Source organism: Phoxinus phoxinus (genome assembly GCF_949152265.1).
Source record: "Phoxinus phoxinus genome assembly, chromosome: 11".
Taxonomy (NCBI): domain Eukaryota; kingdom Metazoa; phylum Chordata; class Actinopteri; order Cypriniformes; family Leuciscidae; genus Phoxinus; species Phoxinus phoxinus.
The window spans coordinates 32,572,055-32,593,930 of NC_136886.1; the positions used below are offsets into that span (position 1 = coordinate 32,572,055).

Sequence of the window (21,876 nt, forward strand, 5' to 3'; positions counted from 1 at the left end):
CTTGACCAGTTAAGCCACGTGTTTAAGACTAGACTAGGTGTGGTCAGACTAGAAAACCAAGTGTCTTAGGCTAGTTTAATCTGTCATTGTTCATAAGCGGAGGAGAGGAATCAGACTGCAGTTTAGTTTACATTTCCTGGAATTTATTAGAAAATCCATCAATCAATCCATCCGCTATGACAGGTAGGTAAGCAATGTTTGGCTAATTTGTTAAAGTTAATCATCTATTTAATTAGTGGCAGGTACAGAGGACAAGCAACCAGATACTAATTACTTTCTCACAGATACATATGTCATCATATACTGATATGGCTGTAGTATATTAGAGCCAAACAGGTCTACAGAATTAACCAGATTTTAATATTTTCCTATGCAAAAATGTTGCTAGGTCTCCAGATAATAGCTTGAGTTTACTTACAGGATTTCATTCTCTTGTTTTACCCTCAGCCAGAAGAAAATCATAATTCAGATCGCTTCTTAAACATCACAATTTGAGGAGTCATTCATATCCATATAGCAAAAATGCTACTTAAGTTTAGGGGTTTTATCAAATCTTCAACCCCAAGTATGAGGCAAGCACCAGTAATTAGGGATGCACGATATATCAGTATCGGCCGATGTTAGGGGTGGTTAATCTGTCTGATTTCCCGATTCGATTCGATTACGATTATTGAAGTCCCGATTCGATTACAGTCGATTTCCGATTATTAACGATTCTCGATTAGCGATTATTGATTTTCCATTTCACAACAGTAAATTCACTACAGTAAAAATCACAACAATAACAAATTATAACAAACTTCAACATATTCTGAATCTCTATTAACATAAAATACGGATGTCCACGCATCACATGTTACAGCTATCCTACCCGCTTGCTTCAGTGATTCCATGACTTCAGTTTTGGTCTTGTTGTAGAGTGTGGGGATCGCTGTGTCTGTAAAATATCTCCGAGATGGGACGTTGTATCTCGGCTCCAAAGTGTGCAACATAGCGCGAAAGCCCTGGTTCTCAACGACTGGACGCAAATCCTTGGCAATAAAAGTTGCGATTGATTGTGTAATGCGCTTTGCCCTTTCCGAGCAAGGTGGAAGATTTGACAATATTGTTTCCACTAGGAGTGTGCAAAGCAGCCGCTATTTGTATCTGTATTTGTATTTGTTGAGGGGGGAAAAGTATTTGTATTCGAGTAAAATTCAAAATAGGCGTAAAAATCGTAATCGTAAAAAAAAAAAATTGCGTTACACTTCTAATTTACGTTATGTGTAAGTATTCTTTAATTATATCCATTATAATAATTATGGATATGCAATATTGGTTGATGTTTTTCCATAAATCCAGCAATGAAACAAGGAATGTCATTGAAAAGAAAATAACATAACAGTCATTACCTCATCCATGGTTAAACCAACAACTAATAAAATACCATTGTGAACATTATGAAGCATACAGCCTACAGTACATCTTGAGTAACTTACGTACCATATAACCCCCACACGTGCATACAATTCGACAAAACTACACAAGCATTTTTAACCTTTTTAACCGAAAGGTAACGTCACTCTGTCAACAGCCTAAATTACCGCGCTAAACAGCTACGTAAACAGCTACTATACGTAAACAGAGCGAACATGAGAGCACCGACTGCAGACGTCAATAATGCAGCGTAATGGAATAATCTCCCGATCGCTTCTCGAAAGTTATAAACTGCCTCAGGAACCCAGTTAAGGTACAAACATCTATTCAACAAAAATAGTGATGGAGTTAAGTGTTTTTTCGCTGAGCCGAGCGCTCTCTGTTGCTGTGTGGACCAGCCTGTGTCCGTCACTCACTCACTCATCCGGACATGCACTGCGGGCTCACGAGGAAACGCAGCTTTTTGAAATAAAGTTTTTTTTGTTCCCGAATACAAATATTTTTTAAAGTATTTGTTCGAAATAAGTATTTGTAAAAAACACGTTATTTGTGCCTTTCCGAATACCGTATTCGGGTTCGGCTCCACCCCTAGTTTCCACGCTTCAGAGTTCCGTCTTTTGCGTTCCGTCAATATTACATTATTATCGATTTAAAAAAAAAATTAAAAAAAATGTGTTTTTTTGTTTTTTTGAAAATCGATTTTTGGCATTTGTGAATCGATTCAAAATCGTCCACATCCGCATCGCGATGCATCTAAGAATCGATTTTTTCCCCACCCCTAGCCGATATATGTTCATTTTTGATGTTATCAGCCTGATAAAAAAAATGTGGTCGATATATTAAAGCAAATGAATAGTAGATTATTTCCTTCAGCTGAGACACTTCAGATCCGCACTGTTCAACATGAGGGTTTTGAATATGATTGGAAGCACTGTCATATAGGTTACATAAAATTATAATGAGAACATTAAAATTGTGTGTTTGGGTCATAGCTTTTAATTGTGAGAATTTTGTTTTTTGTAATCAGGCTCTCAAAAATGATATAAAAATTTGGATTTAGATTTATCGGCCAATATATCGGTTATCAGCTTTCAAATATACAGAATTATCGGTATCGGCCAAAATTATCATATCGGTGCGTCCCTACCAGTGATGCGCGGGTTGATCCAAAATGAAAATTTTGGTTGATCCAAAATGCCCGATTTCCCAACACGTTGAACTGAGCAATGCCATTGTGCCATTTTAATAGGCTACTTTTAAACGCATATAGCTCAGTAATGTCAGTTGTATGTATTTTCTGAGAGGGGGCGGGTGTTTTTGTGAGTGAATGCAGCACAATCGTGAACATAAATGCACAACTTTAAAGGAGATTTTCTCAATGTTTAGATTTTTTTAACCTCAGATTCCAGAGTTTCAAATAGTTGTATCTCGACCGAATATTGTCCTACACACGATACATCAATGGAAAGCTTATTTATTCAGCTTTCATATGATGTATAAATCTCAATTTCAATAAAAAATGACCCATGTGACTGGTTTTGTGGTCCAGGGTCACATCTATGCACAGAATTCATAAAAGTTAAAAATGTTAAAGCCACTTATTTACATTTCGAACATTGTCCTTTAAATAAAAGGATGGAGATAATAGGATTTGAAGACATCGCTTGCTTAGTAATCAAAAGATACCGCTCACATCTCTCAAGCCTTGCACACCAAGTAGAGATCATAGCATGACTTTTGTTTCTGGACAGGACTAAATATAGAAATTAATCATCTTGTCACTGCGGTGTCAAGACAGCCTAAGGGAGAAAGAACCCCAATTTGATTCGCTGCCCTTGTACGTCTTATGTCAAACTACATCTCACTCAGAATATACACATCCAGCATTCATCAACTGCACATTTTACCATGACCTTGAATAGAGGACATTGCCCATTTCTTGCGCGCAACACACATGGGTTCTGTTCATCTAACCTCTACAACACTATATCAACTTAAAACACAACTAACGGCTGCACATAATGCACTGGTGCTGGAATTAAACCTCCGTTATCCGGCTGATCTCTCCCTGTCCATTCATCTCTGAAAGCCCTCGCCACCCACAGATTCTCTTCCTAAAGCCCTGATTGCTCAGGTATTGACCAGCGCGATGAGCTGCCCGTCAACGTTACACTCCTGCACTTTTCAAGGACATGTAACAATGGGTGTCCATCAGCAGAGTGCATGCTGGGACAGAGTGACGTGACAGTTTCCATCAGTGTGAAGCAAGGTTGCTTACATGCAAAAAGGTCATTACAACACATGTAATGGCCAAAAGTCAAGTGGATACTAACACTTTATTTCGATAGTCCACTTTAGACTTTCTACTGACTATGTAACTTTGCAACTACATGTCAACTAACTCTCATTAGAGTATTAGTAGACTGCTAAATATCACTTTATTATTTGATTTGATTTATTTAATTGTATCAAGAAGGCTTTACATGAAACAAAAAAGGCATCCCTCATTCCGCTATCCTCTCTAACCAGGCCTTGAGTCTCTTTTTAAAAGAGTTCATGCTGGAAATAACTTTAATTTGCCGGTCTAACTTGTTCCACTGAACTGCCCCTATATAGGCAAAGGTTCATTTCCCTAACACGGTCTTAAATGTATAAGGACAAAGGTCTGATATGCTGCCACGAGTGTTGATATTGTGTGTGTCCTTTACCTTAGTAATAAGACACAACAAAAAATTTGGGACATTGCCAAACAATATTTGATGGGTCATGGTCAGCCTTGACATAATAACACGAGACTCAACAGGGAGCCAGTTGAGCTCACCCTACCCTATATGAGACCTAGGGCCCAGGTTCAGAATTACTCTTATTAATGTATTATTTATAATTTGCAGCCTCCCTTTAAGACGGTTTGTTAGGCCTTCAAACCAGGAAGTACATGCAAACTGATTTAAAATTAAGGCGTTGGCTAAAATGGTCACTGTTGACCTATCTAAAAATGTAACTTTTCTGGATAAAAACTATTCTAGAAGTCAAACCTAACAGCCAGACTAGTAATACTCTAATGAGCGTTAGCTGACATGTTGTTGCAAAGTTACTTATAGTCAGTAGAATCACTAAAGTGGACCTTTCGATAATTGTTTTTAACAGTAAACCTATAAGTTTGATTAAAACATCAAAATAATGTGAAAACTTTTAATATTTTTTCAATATTTTCAATATCAGGATAAATCAAATAATTTACTTATCCTCAAGTAAGCCTTTACTATGCTCAAATAAATTTTCAGGATATATAAAAAAAATAAAGTGTAACCGATATTTGTTTTTTTTATAATAACACAACAAGTTTGATTAAAAAAAAATCAAAACATGAGGAAAACGTTTAATATTTTTTTAAATATGAGGGAAGAACAAAACGCTAAACTTGGTTATTTATCTGACAGAATGATTTGACAAAAAAAGGCAAACTACAGCTACAGGTTTTATATTACCATGCAAAAAATAAAAAATAAAATGCATAGAAAAACAAAAAGCTCACAGGAAAATTGGCGACAAACTAAATTAATATTTTATTGGTTCTCTCTTGTTTTAGCATGTGTTCATAATTTCTTTGTATGACAGCCTTGCCAGAAAAGATGTCCTCACATTTGGCATGTTTCATTATTATTGAAAACTAAGCTCCAAGGCACAATTACACAAAATTTTTATAATATCTGAATAAAAGGTAAGGATGTCACCAAGTGCATCATGTTCCTGGATCAACATCTTTATCAACCAATCTTGGTTTATGCCAAGTTTAGGCTGGGTTAGGTGCTTCAATATCAGTGTTATTCACCTATAATTTCCTTCTGATATTAGGGATAAGTTATTAGGTTTAGGAGTAGGTTAGGATTACAGGAATGATGTTCCAAGATCAACAAAATATGTTGACCCAGGCAGGAACGCGTCTAACTTCTGATGTGCGAAGATGTAAATTTCCCCACATCACTTTTGGCCACTACTGTATAATACATGATATCCATCCAGCCACTTGATAGCTTGAAGAATATATCTACCTGACTTCAACATGTGCTGCGAAACTCCAACTGATGCATTGAAGATGTTGAATTGTGTGTTATGACAAACAACAACCCATTTGTTAACAAACAATTCATGTCACGTTACGGTGGTATCTCTGTAAGCGATCATAAACCCATTCGCATTCATCACACAGGACATGCTTTATGTGGCTTGAATAGCAGCGGTTTTGGTGTCACCGTCAAATGTTTGACTTTCAGGTGCTGCAGACACTGAAAGACACCAGGGACACTCATTGACATGCTGACGACTGCGTGTGCATGCAAAACAAGGCTGACAATAGACCGCGCCGATGCATGAAGACCTGTGTGTGTGTGTGTGTCAAATGAATACTGTAAGCTGCTCGATGTCAAATGACATCAAAAATGGGGGAAAAGGAAAAAAAAAACAGAAAAAATAGTTACAATATTATAGGACATTCCAGAGGAAAATCATCAGAAAATAATTTTTAACATATATGAGTGATGTTTGCACATGTAATCGCCATGTTATTAGAGTGATTCCATGGGTAAAAAATTTTTTTTTTAAATGCAAAAAGCCTGAACTGGTTTGCTGGTTTTAGAAGATTTGTCAGCTGGCCGACCAGCTAAACCAGCTAAAGAATGACTTGGCCATGCTGGAAGATCAGCTTAAACTAGCTAAGACCAACAAGCAAGTCTTTTCCCCCAGCTGAAGTTGGTTGCTAAAGCATTGTTATGCAGTTTTAGTGCGTTATGTATTTGCGGGTGGTTTCTTGCTGGCCGAAGCCTATGATATTCTTGACTTTCGCACTGGTTTTCACAGTGAAATGAACATCTATATTGACCAAACAATATGAGGTTGCTCAAACAGAAAGCTCAACAAATGAGTCTCACATACCATAGTAGACGAGCTCAAGAAACTGCAATGCGCTGAAGCTGAGGATCAACACCAATTTTCTCAACAGTGACAAGACTGCGCCAAAGGGACAAGACAGACAGAAGAATTGGCATTCTCACTCAAAAGCAAAACGTTAAAGGGCACAACCACCTCTAAGCAAAGCAAACCCTGAATTTAGCATGCACAAACTGCAGTGCTGGACACTAAAGGAGTCATCACGCCCCCTGCTGGTTGTAAGCTGGTATCACAATACAATTTTTAATGAAAATCTAACCTCTAAAAGACATTGAGCTTCACACTTACTCCCTTACAAAACTTCAATTTACCATGTAAAGTCGTATGGAGGTCATAATAAAGTAAAAGAGCAGGTTGACATTATTTTAAAAACGACGCTGAAACAATGATGATATGCAAATAAAAAGGAAATTGAGTTTTAAAATTACTTTACATGCATATCGTAATACTTGAAGGATACATGCACCATATATTTGCAACAAAATCCGGGTAACGGAGTCTCTGTTGCATTGAATAAAGCTAGTGGACGTCGATTTTGATTCACAAAAAGGGAACTGCATTTGGTAGCTACTTACTATAATATTAAAGGTTAAATCAAATTATGTGTATAGGCTATTTGCATGGATTTAAATTACACAAGTTTTTATAATAATGTTATATTTTTTTGTAATGACAATGTTTCTACTAAAATTCAGCAAGATGCTCCTCTCTGGAGTTAATTGTTTTAGCTAACTAGCGAGTTTATGGACATTGAATGAATTTTCTGAGGTAAATGACAAGTAACATTAGGCCTACTAGCCCCATCTTTACGGGATTGCTCTGTGAAAAGGGGCTAAAGTTAACAAGCGGTTTGTTGACGTCTTAATACTTATTGAGCAAAATGAGAATAAGGATTTCAGTAAGTTTTTCATTTCAACATACCTTCCAATGTTCATTCAGTTTATTCCGTGCTGTAAATGGCAGCAGGAAAGCCGACAAGATGATCGGTTCCCGTCAGGTGACATTAAAGAGCGCCAAAGCGTTACTTATTGTTTGAATTTCTCTCTCACACACACACACACAATTTGAAAGCAGAGTAAAGTAACAAAGTACAAATCTTATTGTGATTTATTGGACCCTACACAGCTTTTTTTTTTTTTTTAAGTTCGATTTGATGAGTGATTAAAATAGAGAAATCGATATTTTTAACCCAGCCCTACTAGCTACTGCATCAATAGTGTCCATTTTCCAGGTAAAACTTAAAAGCAAAAATTAGTTTTGATTTTCAAGATCTTTATTGAAATTCTAAATGTGTGTAATATTCATCTTAACACATGAGATACAGTAAAAAAACAAGGGAAAAAAACAGAACAATGAGTGCTTGTTGAAGCCCTGAAGGGGTAAATATGAAGCATAGCATCTAAAACAGCACTTTAGATTAAGAGACATGTTTCCGTTGCTGTGATAAACAAAATGTGAGTTAAAAAAAATCTCAGTCAAAATTAAGTACTCTTAATGAAAACTCTCCGGACCTACATGCCTCTGTAACCACTTGAAGCAACTTTACAGCAACAAAGAAAAAGAAATAAGGATTTCACACACATATCGTGCTACGTTTGTGCAAGTGACGAAATTAAAGAATATTTTTAACAGGCGGAAAATAGGTTTTCGTTAATGAAAAAAAAAAAAATGGATTAAGACTAAAAATTCAGATATTTCCAAATCCCTTACAAGTTTACTTGTAGGCCTCAAACATTTCTAAAAAATAATACAGTATTGCATACAAATGCTGTCAGAACCAATAATCAGCTCCTTGATAAAGCTGAAAAACTAACCGGTACAGAGTAATCAGACTGTCACCGCTCTAGGAATGAAAGAACACAAAGCTGAACAGATTTTGAAAACAGCACATTTATAAAGCTGCATATGAGATCTTAAATCATACCAACAATCATAAGTGTGTATATGGCAAATAAATAAACGGGATCCAGGATGTTTGTTCAAAGAAAACAAATTCCATAAGAATTTGATGCATGACGCCTTTTTCATGACGAGTTTAGGGGTAAAGTGTGGCGTAAAGCTTTTGCGTAGCTTTTAGCCTTTGACACAGGAAGTAGTCTGAGAATGCATTTTCCAGATCTCTTGAATTTAGGGAACATCTACAGTACAAAATTAAGGCCACGGCTCTTTGCCCTTAAGAACCATTCTCGCTTTTTGCTTGTTTGGAAACCGGTGCTCCATTATCTTGCCCATTCGAATCAAGAGGTCTCTTGGAGGTCTTTGGACTGGCGGGTTCTGTTGAAGGGGAAAAAACACATTTATGTTTTCATATGACTAAAGCCAAACTTAAAGTAAACTCAGCATTTATTTACTCAACACTTGACCAGTCTGTGGGTGATGGAAAAAAAACTAGCTTCTTAATAAAATAGTTGTGCTAGAAACAAAAACAAACAAAAATGCCATGCAAATCCACTGCATGAAGGGAAAGTCAACAATTACGTATAACATCTTTAGTGTTGTCTACAGAACAGAGTGGTAATTATTTAAATTAACTTCTATTTTGTTGCAAAATAAGATGAATTATTATTAAAGTAAATTTGACAAGGAAAACATTTTTTCTTAAGTATAGAATATAATAACACCTCTAAATGTTTTAAAATATATATATATATTATTGCAGAAATAAATAAAACACTATAATAATAATAATATAATGAAATTATATTTAAACCAAATAGATTATATTATTTTATATTATTAAAAATAAAACACCCACATATGTGACATCAATTTACCTTCATCTCCCTCTTCATCACTATCAAACTTGGTCTTCTTTCCCCTGAACTGGGTCTGTTCTCTTCCTCCTCGGTCTCCTCCTCGGTCTCTGCGGCCTCCCCTGCCTCTTCCGCGACCCCTGTGACCTCCTGCAATTATAGGATACGGCGTGGAACAAGTGCAAATGTTTTAAAAAGTGAGATCGTATGGGTTCAAATACATCTTTACTGTGTCCTGCGAATTACCTCTGCCTTGTTTGCGTCTGTTCATGGACTCCTGCTGATCCTCAATGATTTTCTTCAGCATCTCCATCTCGGTGTCTCCCTCAAGTATCTCCCACTGAACAACATGATCTTTAACCTTCGGATCCTCCCCTCCCTTAGCCTCGCGGACTTTCTGCAGGGCATCCTTGGCATTTGAGTGGAACAGGATGGTGCCCTGAGAAGGAGATCAAAAAGACTAAATTAATGGAAGACATCCTTTAAGGTATTAATCAAATTATTTACAGGTGAAACTCCAAAAATTTTAATATCGTGCAAAAGTTCATTTATTTCAGTAATTCAACTTAAAAGGTGAAACTAATATATTATATAGAATCATTACATGCAAAGTGAGATATATTTTAAGCCTTTATTTGTTATAATTTTGATGATTATTGCTTACAGCTTATGAAAACCCCAAATTCAAAATTAGAATATTGTGAAAAGGTTTTCATAAGCTGTAAGCCATAATCATCAAAATTATAACAAATAAAGGATTGAAATATCTCACTTTGCATGTAATGAGTCTATATAATATATTAGTTTCACCTTTTAAGTTGAATTACTGAAATAAATGAACTTTTGCACGATATTCTAATTTTTCACCTGTACTTTCTTTATATGATTTTGTCATTATATGTGAAGCACTCTCTGTTCTCACCTCTTTTGCTCCTCTGGTGAAATCAATCCATTTAATCTGGGCATGATCAGAAAAGACCGTATGAAAATCTTCTCTCGAGGTCTGACCCAATTCACCGGAGAACTTCAGCAGACAGCCTTTCTGATCATTCAGGGATTTCTAGGTTGACAGAAGAGTGATATTATTAAAGGGGACCTATTATGAACTTTATTAAAGTCTTGATTTTCTTTTTGGGGTCTACTAAAATGTTTTTTTATGCTTGAAATATAATTTTTTTTTTTTTTTTTTAACATATTTGACATTTTAGCAAAAGAAGAAAAATTGAAGAAAAGCACAACAAGCTGTGATTGGTTGGCTGCACCAGTGTGTTGTGATTGGTCACCCGCTTCTAGTGTGTTTTGGAAATGTCACCGCCTTTCAACATTACCACAACCACGACTTTCAACATTACACACTAAATAAAAAAATAAAAATCCATTCATTTTTTTCTATAGGAGTGGAAGAATTGTCTTAACTTGTTAAACCCTATACCAACTACGCTACTGAAAGAGATGCTTCCAGCAGTCATAGAGCCTCTTCTTAAGATTATTAATTTATCATTGCCATTAGAATACATACCAAAAACTTTTAAGCTGGACATATTAAACCTCTCATTAAAAAACACAACTTGATCCTAGAGAACAGACGATGCCGAATCACCCTTATCTGTCAAAAATACTGGAAAAGGCAGTGACCTCTAAACTATGTTCCTTCTTAGAAAGAAATGGTATCTGTGAGGATTTCAAGTCAGGATTTAGACCGTATCATAGTACGGAGACAGCTCTTATTAGAGTTACAAATTATTTGTTCTTATTCGATCAAGGCTGTGTCTTTCTATTAGTGCGACTGGATCCTAGTGCTGCATTTGATTCCATCAACCACAACATTATTTAGAATAGCAACACATAATGTTGGCATTAGTGGAAGTGCATTGGCATGTTCAAATCATATTTATCCGAATGTTATCTGTTTGTAGCAGTAAATTAAGAGGTGTCATGAGTACCTCAAGGCTCAGTACTAGGACCGTTGCCTTTCATCCTGTTCATGCTACCCTTGGCGATATTATTAGGAAGCATGGTGTTCACTTTCACTGTTACACTGATGATACTCAGCTTTATATTTCTTCACGCCCTAGCGAAACATACCAATTCACAAAATAACGGAATGCATAGTTGATATAAAAAATTGGATGACTAGTAATTTCCTACAAAATTCTGAAAAAAAAAAACAGGTTAATTATTGGACAATAACCTTTGTATGTAATAACCTAGAACACTGTCTAACACTTGATGGCTGCTCTGTCAAGTCTTCGTCGTCAGTTAGGAACCTGGGTGTGGTCTTTCATACCAATCTTTTATTTGAAAGGCACGTTTCTAGCATCTGTAAAACCATCTTAAAAATATATCTAAATTACAACATATTCTCTCAATAACAAATGCAGAAAAATTAGTTAATGCGTTCATGACCTCAGGGTTAGATTATTGTAATGCTCTACTGGGTAGTAGGGCTTGCATAGACTAGTCGAGAGATCGGCTACTTCAACCACTAGTCCGCGCTATCGGAATGCAATCGACTACTCAAGCGTGCATTAACCATAAATTAATTAGAAATGGCGAACGTCACCAACAGACACCACACATCAGATGTGAGGAAGTATTTCATCAAGGATGACAAAAATATAATTTGCCAACTCTGTAAAGGGCTGTTCACATGTGGAAAGCGCGGGTTTGCCGCTTTCTCATCCTTTCCACAAGTGCTTGCGCGCCCGTGGCGTCTGTCGTTGCCAAGTAGTATCAGCAAAGGATTAATTGATTTCTAGCCCTTGCATTAGCTTTACTACTATATATATTTATGGAGATGAGAAATAAAAACCCGCCCTGTACAGCTATGATCAGCTGTTTGCTCTGTCTTTGTCACATGACATGCGGAGCGCTTGCGGCATTCTGAAAAGTTGAGATGTTTTCATATCGCGTCTTTTGCGCGCTCAAGTTCGTTATTTCAAATGTAGGCATGCGGCAAGTGCGCTCATAATGCATGGTTTTCGATGCGATTTCATAATTTCATCTCGCATCGGTGCCTGGAAAACCATGCATTGTGAGTGCACTTGCCGCGCGCCTACATTTTAAATAACGAACTTGAGTGTGCAACACGCAATATGTGAATGGCCCCTAAAAGCAGACATTGCGTCTGAAATGAAAGGCAAGAACGGCAATTTATTTGGCTTTACTCTGTTAAATGAAAATTAAAACATGTAATGCTATAATGTTTTGAGTTTACTTATGTAATTGTTGCATTAGGTATGAATTAATAAATATTTATTGATAAGAACTATTTCATGTCTTTTCATTTACAGTAGCATGAACCACGAGTAGTAGAGTAACTCGGGTATAGTTTTGATAAGAAATCGACTTGCAGAAATCAGTAGTTGTGCAACCTCTACTGGGTGGTTGCCCTGCACGCCTAACAAACAAACTCCAGCTGGTCCAAAACGCAACAGCTAGAGTTCTTACTAGAACCAGGAAGTATCGCAGCGCTGAATGCCAGCAGAGACCGTGTCTACTAGAACAATTCCTTGTGAAGACCTTGTTGATATGACAGCCATCAGCACAGATCCTCAGCAAAGACCCCAAGAACCAGACAAGTCCTCCGCACAGACCCCTATGGCCAGCGTCGGCTCCATACCAGCATGATGAAACCGATCTTCAAGCAGAAGGAACTGGATGAAATATTTTGAAAGCTTCCGATCCACAATCTGACTTGCAGCCTGAATTATAAACACACCGTGTTCTTTGGTTGGCCAGAGGAGAATGGGCCCCCCGACTAAGCCTGGTTTCTCCCAAGGTTTTTTTTCTCCATTTCTGTCACCTAATGGAGTTTGGGTTCCATGCCACTGTCGCCTCTGGCTTGCTTAGTTGGGGACACTTAAGATTCAACAATATTATTAATCTGACTGTACTGACACCATTGTATGAGAACTGGACGATGAATTGATGTACTTTACACAGTTATTGAACCGAAATGAATCATCACTGAACTGATTTTAACTGAATAATAACTGTTTACTATTGTCTTTTTAGAGCTGCTTTAAAGCAGAATTGAATTTTGTTTGCATCACCGAATCATTAATTTCCTGTTTATCACTGTGAGGCTGCTTTGAAACAATCTGTATTGTATAAAGCGCAGTATAAATAAAGGTGATGCCTTGAAAATGTAAAAAAGCTTAATAGGACCACTTTAACACAAACACATCTGAGAACATGTTTTATTTTTGTTTCTGCATGAAACTCACCAGCTCTTCTTCTTCAGCTTGTTTCTGCTTGTCCTCCTTATCACTGAAATGCACAGATTTACCAATTATAACATTTGAGATCTCATATCACTTTTTAGTAGAAAATATGTAGTGCTGTGCATTACGTTTTTGCTTTAGCTTTTGCTTCCACGCGATTTTGCTTCCTCTCTGACATCTTTTTAGTAAAGTAGGCCTCTCTACAGACAGAGGTCAAAGGTTAACACCTCTTACACCAATATATTCAATGCCATTCAGTTACTAGGTAAACATGCAATGCTAAATGGGGAACTAAACTGCAAAAGCACTTACTTCATCATAACGATCATCTCGTTCTCTTTGTACACTTTAACGTCGGCACGTTCGACAAAAGCTTTGGCAGCCTCTTCAGATTCTAGAACCGCAAAGATTGATCCCTGCGGACGACAGCAACAGTATAGAGCTCAGTTTTGATAAGGTAAACAGCACATAGCTACAGTTTTCATATATTAAAATTTGATCTACCCAATGTTGTTAATAAATAAGGTCTTATTTAAGGTCTTATAAGATCTGTAGATTGTTTGCTTTGTTCCAAACCAGTAACTTAATTTGTTACAATGTTACATTTTATTCTCGGCTAGGTTCACTTTCACAAGGCAACATTTCAAAAAGTACTGAAATGTGTTTATGCAAGTCACATGTGAGTAAAACTGTCCTGTGTGGATCCGAGCGTCTTCATATGCCTAAACTAACCGAAATGCCCTAAAACTACATTTTTCCTTAATTGATAAGCCATATCACTCAGATATTCCTCATAATTGGGGAAAAAAAGACAATCACAACTTCCGTTTCACGCCGGCTTTAAGAGAACTTGGACTTTCTTAAACCCCTTACTTTGAAAGTCTTCAGGGCTCCTTTCCTCATGTAGATGTTCTCGACTGTTCCTTTATCAGCGAGCCACTCTTTCACCTCATCCAGTGTAGTTTCAAGAGGAAAACCTTTCTGTTGAATTTAAACATTAACCTCAGTCAACACAATGCAGCATGTGGGTATAGTATCCTATTGTAGGATTCAAAAACAGGACAAAACAACATCTCCCAGTTTTACAGAGGACTAGACATGTTCAAATATTATTATAAGCTGTTTGCTTTAGAGCAAAGGCAACACGGGTAGGCAGAAAGAGGACTTAATGTCATTGTTCCCATCCGCTCACCATGTAGATGGATTTGTGTTTGAGCGAGTCCCTGTATTCCTCACTGTTCTCTGGAAGAGGTTTGGTCGGGTTTCGCCTTATTTTGGTTTTGTCCTCGCTGATCTCCAGCAGACCACTTTTAGATTTCTCTAGCGCCTCCACAATGAAGGCCGCTTCTGACGTGAGAGTCTTTAGTCTGTAAGGACAAATACAAAAAAATGGGACACAACCGCAGCAAAGTTACATGGACTGACACATTGAAGAATCTTCATGTAGCTATTTTCTCATTAAAGTCATTCATGCAACTTGCGAACTATACTTTGATTTGTCTAGAGCAGTATGAAAGCTTTGTGTGAGAAACAGACCAAAATTCAAGCTATTATATTGACTAAACTCACCATTGCAGCTCTAAAACATAATGTTCCTTCAAAAATGTGCACGACACATCCAAATGAGAAAGATATTTGTGAGCTAAACTTCACTTTGTTCCTCAAACAAACCTATCGCATGGCTCCATAAGACCATACAACAATTAGTTAATTTATTGTGCATGATGAAGTTTATTGTGTTCTTCTGTCCGTTCAAGATTTTCGACAGTTTAAGTTGAAAATGTAATTTTCAGGTCCATGCTCAAAAATGTAATAACTGGATTATAAATACATCGTTTTTGACCGACACACGAACAAACAGTATCATAGCGTTAAATGTTGTGGCGTTGTTTCAATGTTAGACTAAAGACCAGCTTAAAGGTGGGGTATGTGATTCTCTTTTTTGTCCATTTTTTCAAAATCACTTGAAATCCTATTCCTAACCCACTTACAGCCACTGAGTTAGAAGCACTGATATGAAAATTAAGCGATAACACTTTACAATAAGGTTCGTTAGTTAACTACATTAGTTAACATGAACTAATAATAAATTGCAGTATACATAGCATTTATTAATCTTCGTTAATGTTAATTTCAACATTTACTAATACTTTATTAAAATCTTGTGCACATTAGTTCATGCACAGTGAACTAACAATGACCAGCTGTATTTCTATTAACTAACGTTAACAAAGATTAACAAATACAGTAACAAATGTATTGCCAGTGTTGGGGAAGCTACTCTGAAACTGTAGTTTGACAAGCTACAAGCTACTCGTAAGTTAAAGTAGTTAAACTACAGTCAAGCTACCCTTTTGGAAAAGTAGTTAGCTACACTACAAGTTACTATCAAAAAGTAGCTAGCTACATTGAAACTACTTTAGATTTTTTTGAACAACGTATATTACAAATAGCTGAATGGATAATATGGGTGTGTCAACCCACTTCTGTACGTCGGTGAACCGTTAGCCGAAAGATGCGTGATTAAACAACAGGTGGCGGTTATGGCAAAAAATGGCTCTTTGAGGGGATCCGGATCTTAGCGATCTGTTTTTGGCTCTTTTTACCAGTAGTCAGTTTAAAGAAGCCAGCTTGGGGACATCTCAGTTTAGCCTGGAAATAATCACTGGGAGGAATGATGAGGTGAGATTTGTAGTCAAATAATTAAAACTCAGATATCACACACCAATATCTGAGTTTGAATTATTCTGAAATATTGATTATTACCTCATTTGTCATGTGTGGCCATAGGGTCGCACAACATCCCTCTGCTTAGACAGTGACATCACTATTTTGGATTTACCAAAGTGTGTGTATGTGTAAAGCTACGTTGACTATGTTATTCATACCTACTCACAAATAAACATCAAAAACAAAGCCGGCTGCAATGAATTTCTGTGCAAAACAGCTTTTACTACAAACACTTCCACACAAGAACATTGTTATCACACAAGAACATTTTGATAGAAAACAAAAAATATTTAAAGTTTTAAATATATACTGTAGATAAAATTAGAATAAATAAAATGGAACACAACTATCATCACACAACACCCCTGCGCTGGGTGCGCCCCTCCCCCTATAACTGTTCTGTCTCGCGGAGGAGCTAATTTGTGTGCATCTGTGTGAAACACGCATAGGAAAAAAGGAACGACAGAAAGAACGGCTCCCCTCCAGCCGCGACTCGGCTCCCATCGTTCATGTTTATGAGCCATTCAAAAGAATCGGTTCGTTCGCGAACGTCACAACTCTTAAAGAAGAAGAATATCCTGGCATCGCGCTGATTCGCGCAGGCTCGACAAAACGCAATGTAGCTTTTGCTCGCGCTACATCGCTACTTGCTGCAAAATGTAGTTAGCTACTGGAAAAGTTACACTGTTTAAAAAGCAACTGAGTTACTGCCAAGCTACTGAAAAATGTAGTTAAGTTAGTAGCGTCGCTACTTGTAGTTAACTACTCCCCAACACTGTGTATTGCTCATGGTTAGTTCATGTTAGTTAATATATTAACTAATGAACCTTATTGTTAAGTGTTACCAATTAAGAAATTTAATCATCTGTGGAACGGGCAGGACTTGAAAAACTCCAGCCAATCATTTCCAAGACCACCTAGAATCATTGGACAGTAAGTTTGTCAATCAAACAGTCCTACGATACCCCCCTCCCCCTCGTGCGCATACGTCCATGTTCTTTGAATGGGTGGAGTCAGGGCCAGCATTGAAGGAAAGAAGGTAGGACCATTTGAGTTGTGCATTTTCAAAATATGCCGGCCGTTTTGCAAATCCCATACCCTACCTTTAATTTAGCAAAACAATTTTTAAGAACATTGTGAGATACAGGCTAATGTTTTCTTCTTCCTTCCATTAAAAGCTTTGTGAAACTGCACAGCTTTTCCAGTTCATATAAATTTGAACCACATTTTTTAATCATATGAATCCCTATGAAAGACGATCGAGCCAATCAGAGTAGGCATGGGGCGGAGTGACACGTGTAGCCCCGCCCTGTTCTGCAGACTGCAGCCAGGTGTACTTGATTTATTCAGAAACAAGATATGCATTTATTTTGCAATTACCTATTAAATTTCAGCATTGTCTCCAGAGTGACCCAGCCGTCATCTAACTGCATCTGCTCCTTCAGAAACTTGTCTCGGGGGAGATTGTGGTCACCAAAATAGTACTAAACACAGACAGAAACATTGATTATTCATGTCACTGGCATGAACGACGGCTTGGAAAGATAAAATACTTATGATTATCTCACCTCAATCTGTTCTGCCACCTTCTTCTCCAGAGGAGACATTTCCTGATTGTCTGCCATCTCTGCTAGGATGATAAACAACACTTTCTTGCAAACGTTCAAAAAATCTGAACACATATTTATTTTTTGCATATTCTATCAAAAAGTTACATCACAAGCTATATTATCATGAAAAATGTACATGCACATGATTTTCAAACCACGTGTGAGTACAGCAAAACTCATACATGCAGTTTCTATTTTAATAGAAATGTTGACTCTTTAAGTTTATAAACCCAGTGTTTAACAGCACTTAAAATACACTGTGTGGATAATATTAATAAATTCAGTCAACAGCAGTTATAAGTGTTTATGAATCATGTACGCCACGCGCGCCACATGTCACGGAATGATACTGAACAAACGTCGCTCAATCTGTCAATTGTATGTTTTCGGTGCGATCTGAAGCATCGCAACACTCTTAATATCAGGGAAAACAAGAGAAAATGACATACTCACTTTACTTGCGTTCTGAATCTGCTTGATCTCAATGAAACGCCACACTAAACGATATCCGATTCCGACCGTGGGTCAAGTATGGCGTCGCGCAGTTATGATGTCACGCAGAGACTGGGGGAGATTGGGAAATTGAGTACACGGAATACACACACTCATCTCCAAGCTTTTCCAGTTCGAGAATATTCATTGTGTATAAATTTTTTTTTAGTTGGTAACATTGTTGGTCTTTTATAATATATCTTTAAGGCAAGGTGAAAAAACAACAACAAAACGAATAGATATCACCATACTTTCCCAGTTGAGTGATAACTAAAAAAAAATGCTGGGTTGTTTTAACCCAATTTTGGTTCAAATATGGAAAAACCCAGTCATTGGGTTACATTTTTTAATTGCATTTTTGTCCATATTTGACCCAAAATTGGGTTAAAACAACGCAGCATTTTTTAGAGTGATATGATTTCTTATTACTTGTATTACACGTTTTCTGAAATATGCTAATGAGGCAGCATCTAATCAAATATGCACTAATTTGCATACATTTCTAGATTTTTCTTTCTTTCTAGATATTAGAGTCAAAGGTTTTTACAGAGGGGATTTTGAATTTCTCTTTTTAGGAATATATTGTTGTATAAAATCAGGCAAAGAACAAACCCTTCTGTAAAACCATTCAGAATAGAATAAAATGTAAAGGCATTTGTTTGGAAATGAAAGTGTGGAGATTTCAGTAGAAAAAAAACATTTGAGAAAAGGGCCTTTAAAGATGTGTGTACTGTTATTGAAATCTACAGACGCAAATAGATAAAGTGCTATAAAAAGATACACTTACAAGTGTATTTTGGATGTTTTCTTTACACTAGTCTGAAAAAAAAGAGAAAAAAAAGACCAAAAAGCCAAAAATCTCAAAACTGACAGATGCATGAAAAAAACAGCTATTTTGTCACTCTAAAAAATGCTGGGTTGTTTTAACCCAAATTTGGGTCAAATATGGACAAACCCAAACGTTGGATCAAAAATGCAATTTAAAAATGTAACCCAATGGCTGGGTTTGTCCATATTTGACCCAAAATTGGGTTAAAACATCCCAGCATTTTTTAGAGTGTAATGTATCGCCTTAATAAAAGCCACAAGAAAACACCTCATATAACCTATAATTATAACTAATGGTTTTCTTAAGCACTGTTTGTGCAGTGATAAGTGACTCAGTTTAAGCTCAGTCTCATATCCGACACAGACAATTATTCAAAGTAACAAAAGACAGGCCATAACTTTTTTTTTATTCCTTTTTAATGGGACACTAAACATGTGTGTCACAAGTACAAAGGACACAAGATTTGTTGTAAATATTAACAGGAACAAGGTCTTAGTTTAGGTCAATATGGCGATGATCCAGTCATATAAATGGATTTGTTCTGACAGATCCAAACTTCCCTGTAAATAGTCATAAACCAACAATAAAGTCCACGATCTACTCCATTCATCTCGGTTTGCTTTGAATACAACACTCTGGATTTCCAATACACATCTACAATTCAATTTCAGGCTTATTCAAGAAGAAGCATTCACAGCACTGTTAATCTACATCAAGAGCAGCAAGTCTGACGCTTTATACGCTGTCAGAGGAACTATGACCCGGATGGCTTTTTAAACACCGCTGGTGTCCAGAAAAAAATGGGGGTCAAAAGTCTGAGACCACGTTGAGAATCTGGAAATAAATAATTTGTGCTGTATACAATTTTTAAAATTCAAATGTTACTTGCTTTTGGAAATAGTTTTAGTTTTAACTACAGTGGTCTCAGACTTTTCAGGCCCACTGTGTATATATATATATATATGAAAATATGGTACTATAAGGCAGATTAGGGCTTCCAATAATAATAATAATCTGGTTCGTATTATATATTCTAGACTATATTCATTTTATAGTAGTACAAGATTGCAGTGTTAAAGGATTTTGTCACAGCCAGGCTGCATTCATTCATAACATGACAATAATTGCATTCATTGGTATAGTATTAATATAGTGATATTAAAGGGGAATTTCTATATCGTGCTAATAAATATATAGCCAGCATGTTAAAACTTTTACATTTGTTCATTTTTATGCTCTACAGCCAACCTCAGTGCATTAAATATAAAGCACCTCAGCCTGTTAAATCCTAACAGTGAGCTTTATGAATTAAATCTCCAAGACAAATTGCATTTATACTCTCGTAAACACTTAAATGTAAAATATATATTTTTTAAAATGTGCACCAAACATACACTCAGATATTACACCATGCCCAAATAAATCTATCAAGTAAATTAAGGGATGTTTTTTTGTGTGTGTGTGTAAATTATCTATAGCCTATTCATGCACATAATGCATTTACTGCATATTGCAGAATAAACATATTGATATTCTATTGGTTCATTATCTCCTATAATACTGCATTACTCAATTAGAGCTCGTAATTCCCGGAGGATTTCATTGCCACTTGTCCAGGGCATGATTCTCGCACTGAGAGCTTCTGGCCCCTCTGAAATGGCTTTGCACAGCAGTTTCTCTAGTGTGAATCCTTTCCTAGGCATCGCAATATCCCCTTCTCTCAATTCTTTAATGGGGCAAAAGTCATTTCCTCCATCTCCTATATAGCAGATCCTCTCATAATGCACACCAGCTTTAGCTTGATTCTCTCTGAAATCATGCAGTACCCTCCTCTTGCACAGGTTTATAGGACATTGCGTACAGTCATGCGCGTGAAAGCAGCGCACACTCACGTAGCCGCGCGCATCTATGTTTGCAGGGTTAGTGAAGACGTCATCTATAGCCGACTTCAACCCTGATGCATGCAAAACCCAGTCTATGAACACAGTATTAGAATCGGAGATGATAATACAGTCGATGTCGCGCTTGTTCTCGGATATGAAGGTCAGGAGCTCGAGCATGCCGTCGGTGAGCGGGATGCTCTCCATGACCGCGCGCATGTGCTCCGGGCTCACGGACTGGTCCCCGATGTAGGTCAAAACCCGACCCATATACTCGGTCCAGCGGCCTCTCTCGTAGGACTTCTCCACCCAGTCCGGTAACGTCTGGTCGGGAGTGCAGCGGATCACCCATGTGTCGCTGTTGTCATCCACGATAGTGTGGTCAAAGTCGAACACTACTAAGGTCTTCATCCTGCGCTGGGGATAACACAAAAACACAATATTGACACGATGGCGAATGTTCAACGATCCTTTCTCCGCACGTCAAGTAACGAGACACATGTAAGGAAATCAAATGTGTACCAACCTGATGCGGCAGCCTGAGTGAATTATTCGATTTTGTTAGCGATTCTGAGACGGACACTTGCTTACAACACAAAGCATGATTAGTCACTGCGCGTCTCTGATAGGCTGCGGCGCACGCCACTCAAACATCATGCGACGCTCTGATTGGTCATGCAAATCACTCAAGTCAACTTGGGGGCGTTCTTTCTTTCTGTTTCCACAGTCGGTTGTTCATTCAGTAAACCGAATCAGTTTATTCGAGATGAAACCGGTTTTGTCTTACTTATAGATAAGACTAGGAAATATTTTTTTTTTTTTTTAGAATAGTGCAGTGCAGTCATAAAACTATGAAATGCGTCAGAACAATGTATGAATGCAACAATAATTTCAAGCATGAATGAAAAAATAACATGTTTGAAATTATTGTTGCAGACATAAATATATATTCTGGATGTTGCCATTTTTATTTTTTATTATTGAGTGATAAAA

At 37.1% G+C, this 21,876-nt stretch overlaps 2 protein-coding genes across 4 annotated transcripts; both read right to left on the minus strand.

The window, feature by feature from the left end:
• Positions 1–8,021: 8,021 nt before the first annotated feature.
• Positions 8,022–18,338, minus strand: ssb (small RNA binding exonuclease protection factor La). 2 transcript variants are annotated; one of them, XM_079628588.1, is made up of 12 exons: positions 18,136–18,338; positions 17,641–17,699; positions 17,453–17,556; positions 14,535–14,709; positions 14,216–14,323; positions 13,655–13,758; positions 13,471–13,542; positions 13,346–13,388; positions 10,039–10,176; positions 9,363–9,555; positions 9,138–9,266; positions 8,022–8,637 (listed from the first exon to the last, which is right to left on the minus strand). In XM_079628588.1, exons 2-12 carry the CDS (start codon positions 17,695–17,697, stop codon positions 8,537–8,539), a joined length of 1,224 nt encoding a protein of 407 aa, XP_079484714.1. In that variant the 5' UTR covers positions 17,698–17,699; positions 18,136–18,338; the 3' UTR covers positions 8,022–8,536. The 2 variants fall into 2 exon arrangements, with proteins under 2 accessions (XP_079484714.1, XP_079484713.1); XM_079628587.1 differs by having other exon boundaries at positions 17,641–17,702; positions 18,136–18,330.
• A 1,054-nt stretch (positions 18,339–19,392) lies between these two features.
• On the minus strand, positions 19,393–21,498 carry phospho2 (phosphatase, orphan 2). 2 transcript variants are annotated; one of them, XM_079629331.1, is made up of 2 exons: positions 21,410–21,498; positions 19,393–21,300 (listed from the first exon to the last, which is right to left on the minus strand). In XM_079629331.1, exon 2 carries the CDS (start codon positions 21,292–21,294, stop codon positions 20,569–20,571), a length of 726 nt encoding a protein of 241 aa, XP_079485457.1. In that variant the 5' UTR covers positions 21,295–21,300; positions 21,410–21,498; the 3' UTR covers positions 19,393–20,568. The 2 variants fall into 2 exon arrangements, with proteins under 2 accessions (XP_079485457.1, XP_079485458.1); XM_079629332.1 differs by having other exon boundaries at positions 19,408–21,295; positions 21,410–21,492.
• Positions 21,499–21,876: the final 378 nt, after the last annotated feature.

Excerpts from the sequence above, each read along its gene's own strand:
- phospho2 (XM_079629331.1), bottom strand. The coding sequence starts at position 21,294 with ATGAAGACCTTAGTAGTGTTCGACTTTGACCACACTATCGTGGATGAC.
- ssb (XM_079628588.1), bottom strand. The coding sequence starts at position 17,697 with ATGGCAGACAATCAGGAAATGTCTCCTCTGGAGAAGAAGGTGGCAGAA. Across the intron at positions 14,710-17,452 it reads ACAATGCTGAAATTTAATAG|ACTAAAGACTCTCACGTCAG; the intron begins GTAATTGCAAAA and ends TTGTCCTTACAG. Across the intron at positions 13,759-14,215 it reads GAGCCCTGAAGACTTTCAAA|GGATCAATCTTTGCGGTTCT; the intron begins GTAAGGGGTTTA and ends TGTCGTCCGCAG.